The sequence below is a fragment of the Tupaia chinensis genome, unplaced genomic scaffold (assembly GCF_000334495.1).
Source record: "Tupaia chinensis unplaced genomic scaffold, TupChi_1.0 Scaffold000274_1, whole genome shotgun sequence".
NCBI classification, from domain to species: Eukaryota; Metazoa; Chordata; class Mammalia; order Scandentia; family Tupaiidae; genus Tupaia; species Tupaia belangeri.
The window spans coordinates 1,587,551-1,592,841 of NW_006159756.1; the positions used below are offsets into that span (position 1 = coordinate 1,587,551).

Below are 5,291 nucleotides of genomic sequence, written 5' to 3' on the forward strand. Positions count from 1 at the left end.
AACCATGGTCGACTACGTGGGAGTTCAGCGACAGAGCCATTATGCTAACTGCTGGTCCCGAGTCCTGACACATTTTTACCTAGAGAAACTGCGTCAGGACTTTTCCGATAACCCAATAGAAGCTTGGCGTCTGGCCCAATGCCCACTGGCTCAGAGAAGCCATTATTTCCTAAAGGCCACCCGCTCCAATTAGGGACAGCCCTAATGACCAAGCCTTCCCTTCCATCTGGACAGGGTGCTCACTGGGAGACCTGGCAGTCCTAGCCAGAGGAGACAGGGACTGTGGGTGCTTTTGTTTTCCATGAGTCACGCCCCCAGTCACGTCTTTCTGTTGGAAGGACTGTGGCCCTAATTACTCTCACAGATCTCAGCGGGGTTGGGTGGGCAGAGGACAGACCGCGAAGTCGAGGGGTGGGCTGTCCCTGTTCAGTCTGCCATTACGATGTGCCCTGAGCCAGTTCCTGATGCATCAACTCAGCAGCTGTAAAACAGAGCAACGGCCTTCTCCTTCACTGAGCTGCTTGTGGGCTCACGAGTTAGCATGCTCGGAGGCTGGAGTGCCAGCAGGCCCGGTCACTACTCTCCTTCCCATGTGGAAGCATGTGGCCAGCGCTGCTTCCTCGTGGCGTCATGCGACCCATGTGCCAGTGCCGTTGGAGTGTGGCCCGGAGGACACGCACATCGGCCGCTCCACTACCCCACCGTGGGGAGCAGTGTGCGGTGTGCGTGGGTGTGTGGGTGACGGCCTACACGGATGAACCCACAGGAAACTGCTCTCGGCTTCGGGCAGTTCTCAGAGGCTAATGGCGCAGCAGGACAGGAGAGAGGGGAGTACCCCGGGGCGCAGTGCTGCTGGGGCAGTGGGGAGCACACTAGCACTGTGCAGCTGGTCAAAGGGGAGTCTTGGGAGGTGGTTTGGGTCAAACCGTGAAGAGCGAAGAAAGTTGAGGGAAAAGGGGTCGTCCAGGATTTAGGATAAAAGGTTTTAATTTCTCTTGTGGCCAGTAAAGTTTGGAAAATCGAGGCCTGAGAGGGATTTGGAGCTGGATTTCCCAGCGCTCTGCCACCCTAGTCACCGCACGTGCCCTGGGGTGGGGTGCCCACTCCAGGACTCTGCAGGCCGTGCGATGCCCTTCTTGTTGAAACAGGCCTTCTGCAGCTTTGAGTCCTAAAGGCCTCCTGGTGACTCTGCCTGCATTGAAGTGTAGCTTTCATTTGATCCCTCGTGGCATGCTCTGGGGAGACGGAATGCCAATTCCCATCCTCGGGCAGCCACACCAGTGCTTCCAAACAGCCTGACGTCCGGACCGTAGAGCGTGGCCAAGGTGCAACTGGCATGGTGTTATGTCAGTTTAGATAGCGTAGTGTACTCCCCGGAGTGATGTATTTATAGGATGACAATGATTCCCAAATGACGGGCTCCACAGATAGCAATTGGAGTCAGGAGGTGATGGCAGGAGGAGAGGCCCTAAGTGTCCAGACTGCGGACCAGGGACAGAGCAGTTGTGAGCTTTGCCTTCCTTACAAAAGCTCAGAACCCAGACATTTCCGTGTGGCTTCCTGGATCGAACCACCCGGAGGCCTGCATCAAACTACCTGGGGCTACTGTGCACTCCTAGGCCCCAACCAGACTTACCGTCTCTGGCTGGGGTGGGCGTGGGTGCCTTCCTATTTTATCACGTGTCCCAGGAGATATACGGGTTTTCAACAATTCATGGAAGGTGCATGTTATGAAAGCTATATGTGGATTTCAAGGTTTTTTCCACCAAGATAAACTTGTACTTGACTTCCATTTTCCATGAGCTTTCCGAAGTTCTGTCACATTACACACATCGCAATGGAGGAATTGCTGTCCGCCCACAAAGTCTGAGCCTGCGCTTGAACTGGGAGGAGGGGAGCAAAGAGCACCAGACTACCGGCCAAGGAATGAGAGGCAGAGGTGTGGGGTCCATGGGAGGTTTGGGGGTACAGGGAGCTTGAGACTCAGAGTCAGGCCTTGGGGGGTTCAGACGCCAGTTCTCCAACTAGCTCTCATGGGCTGTTTCCCGTCTCAGCTGCTCTGCAACAGGTCAGACTAGGCCAGGGTTTCCTAAGCAGGAAAACCAGGGCGAGCACTCCAGTCTCTGGGAGTTTTGGAACACAACACAGGCCAGGGATGGTCTCCCGCTCCCCGCCACACCACCACTGAACAGCGTTCCCTGCATGAAACTGAGTGCAAAGTCGTGCATTCCTGTCTGTCTGTCTAGAATCATGTGTTTATTTTCAAACTTTTTATATTTGTGATTCTTAGACATCTTGTGGCCTCACAGACCTGGAGAGGAACTGCCCCTCCCAGGGTAGCTAATTTCTGGAGCTAGTAAACACCCAGCCCGCAGACGCATTGTCCATGTGTGAACCCACCAACCCGGAGCCCCTCTGCAACCACCTTTACCCAGCTCGCACAGACACGTGCCTCCTGCCCCCCACTACGCTACCCTAGAGCCAGGTGCTGGGGAATTAGCAACCAGCCCTGTCCTAGAGCCCACCCGGTTATGCAAAACACCATCTTTTCCCCCAGCTGCTCTCTTGCCTTGCCCTCTTCTGCAAAAACCACATCAGGGGCCTTAGCCCCTGCTTGCTTCTCACTCCCCTGCCTCCTGACTGCTCCCTGCCCCTCACTCCCCCAGGTGGCCCTGCTCCCCCTGATCAAAACCAACCTGTGCATCTAAACCAGCGTGCAGGTGGCTTTGGTGGGACTCCCAGGACCCCCTGAGGGCATGTCTGTTGTCCCGGCTCATCCTCAGGGCTTCTCTTGTAGCTCCGTGAGCAAACACGAGAACGGTGCCATCGTGCTCTGGTGCCAGACGGTGATGAGCAGCGTCCAGGGCAGAACGATGAGGACGATCGCGAGGATGTCCCGTCTCTTCGGCATCTCCAAGGCTGGCTGCACCCACAGCTCCTCATTACCTGAGTGGCAGCAAGGGCAGGAGAGGGGTGGCCCCGGGGGCAGCGGCAGCACAGAGAGAAGAGAACAGGCATGGGCCGGGCCGGCCGGGCATGGGGAGGACAGAGACGCCGAATGGTGGCTAGCAGGTCTTACCAGCGCTCACAACCCACCCATTGTGGAAGCAGGTTTGGAGAGTCCAGCCGATGGGAGTCCGAGAAGGGGCGCTCTCCGGGGGCAGGGTCAGGAACCCTGGGAGGTGGATACCTGCAAGAGAGAGAAGAGGGTAGCCAGAGACCTGGGCATGGGGACTGACACCCAGCACAGGCCGGGCCCTGCTCCAGGACACAGCACTGGGCGGTGCACAAGGGACCGACTGTCCAGCTTCCTGAGCGCCTCTTTTGTCTGCCTCGGGAGCAGGTGGGGGGAGCCTCTGGGACAGGACGGGGTGCTGACCCATTCTGAGAGTCAGTCGGGGGCAGGGGCTAAAAACCCACGCTTCAGGTACTTGCGTCTTGTTTGAAATCCCACCTCTGCCACCCACAAGCTGTATGACCTTTGCCAGGTATGTCCCCCTTTAGGGCACGGTTTTCTCAACTCCAGTATGGGGCTCTGTCAGGACCTGCGACACAAGGGTGTTCTAAGAATGAAAAGGGTCAGTGCCACAAAGCCTCAGGATGGGGCTTGATACACGGCAGGTGTACGAGGATCGTGAACGACTGTGATGGCCGATGCCTGGGCCCAGGTGGTTTTCTCGTAGTCTGGCTAAAGGAGTCAGAGTTGGGGAGACCCTTGCAGACACAGAAGGGCTATTTCGGGACGGGTCCTGGGAGGAGAGCAAGAACATGCCCTCCATCGTCAGTATTACAGGAAGCTCAGGGGGAGCGCCTGCTCCGTGCAGGACCAAGTGCCACGCGCCAGCCTGGCATCGGCAACCTACCTGGGGGGTTGCCACCTCATGGGTAAGGGGTGCCCAAAATGGCAGCTGCAGGCGCCCCGGGAGAGGTACCCCCTCAAGAAGAATAGCCCGACTTGAATTTGCTCCAATTCCGCAAAGGATCCACTGGCAGCAACCCATGTGGGGCATGTCCTCTCAGTGACAAGGAGAGAAGGTACAGGGACCTCATGACCACCTGGAGACTGTCACGTCCTCCCTCCCTCTCCCCTTCCTTTTCACTTCTGTGCTGAGTATGGTGCAAGATGCAGCTGGGAGCTGCAGGGGTGAGGGAGGGACAGCCGTGGGCAGCCCTGGCTGGCCCTGATGTGCTCTGTCCCCAGCGCCTGGTGTGGTGCAGGGATGGCTCCTGGAGGCCCTGCTGGCTGCTCCGGCCCCAGCAGTAGGTGGGCTGGCAGCCGAGAGCCCCAGCTGAGGGGCGACCTGACCCGTCTTGGACATAGCGGCCTTTGCTCTCCTTCTTGCATCTTCACTCCTCTTCCACACAGAGGGCTCCTGGGGCTAGTGTCACAAGCAGAGGTCACGTGAGGGGCAGTGATCCTGAGCTGTGTGCACCGAGAGCCCTACAGACGTCTCTTCACGGTGTCCACACAGGATGCTTGCTGGCCTCACCTGAATCGTGGAGTGACCTCATGCCACTACCGAGCCCAGTCTAGCCCTGTCCTCACACCCAGGCCATGTGCGGAGCTGCACAGGTGCTGAGCCAGGCCACGTTTGGCGGGTGCAATCAGGTTTCTTCCGAGTCCTCATGGACTCATGAAGGAACTTTTTCAGATGGCCCTGGTTGGGGGAAGATTCTCGTACCAGGAGGGAGAAGCCAGAGAGAGAAGGTGGGTGACAACTCAGGCCACGCTAGGCAGCCACGTGTCCAGCAGTTCCTGCTTTTGTCCCTTGTCCATCATGGTGGCCTTTCGAGCCCATGCCTCCCACGTCCGGGTCTGACTCCACTTCCCACTTGTCTGCTTAGATGGTTGTTCAGAAGCAGCCTCCCTGCAGCACTTGAGAGTGCAGAGTCAGCAGATTAAACGGAGCCCGTCAGCCTCTGTGCTGTCATGGAGCGGGAGGCCTCAGGCCCTGGGACCCCAGAACCTGGGCCAGATGCAGGGCAGCTGTGGGACATGCTGGTGTCCAGTGCTCTCTCAGAGCCACCCAGCTCAGAGGAGACGCTGCCTCAGGCAGGGTCCCAGCCCCAGTGGGGTCTGGAGCAGGAAGGAGGAGCAGGGAGGGAAAGGGGAAGGATGAGGCATGGAGGCATGAGGGCCCACAAGGAGCTTCCATCCCACCCAGTCCTTTGGTCAAAACATCTTTGGGAGGGAAGGGAGGGGGAGTGAGGGAGAAAAGCTCTAAAAATAAACTTAGCAATAAACGCAGTTGTGCATTAATTACTCTGGAAGCCATTACAGTTTTTAAAAC

At 57.6% G+C, this 5,291-nt stretch overlaps 1 protein-coding gene across 1 annotated transcript in view; it reads right to left on the reverse strand.

The window, feature by feature from the left end:
- LOC102471547 (galactosylgalactosylxylosylprotein 3-beta-glucuronosyltransferase 1) overlaps positions 1-5,291 on the reverse strand; it is a 28,579-nt gene that overhangs the window by 4,990 nt on the left and 18,298 nt on the right. The window contains exons 2-3 of the mRNA XM_006149996.3: positions 3,097-3,190; positions 2,812-2,946 (exon numbers count right to left, since the gene is read on the reverse strand). Coding sequence (XP_006150058.1) covers positions 2,812-2,946; positions 3,097-3,100 — 139 coding nt within the window. The 5' untranslated portion in view covers positions 3,101-3,190. The remainder of the gene's footprint in view (positions 1-2,811; positions 2,947-3,096; positions 3,191-5,291) is intronic.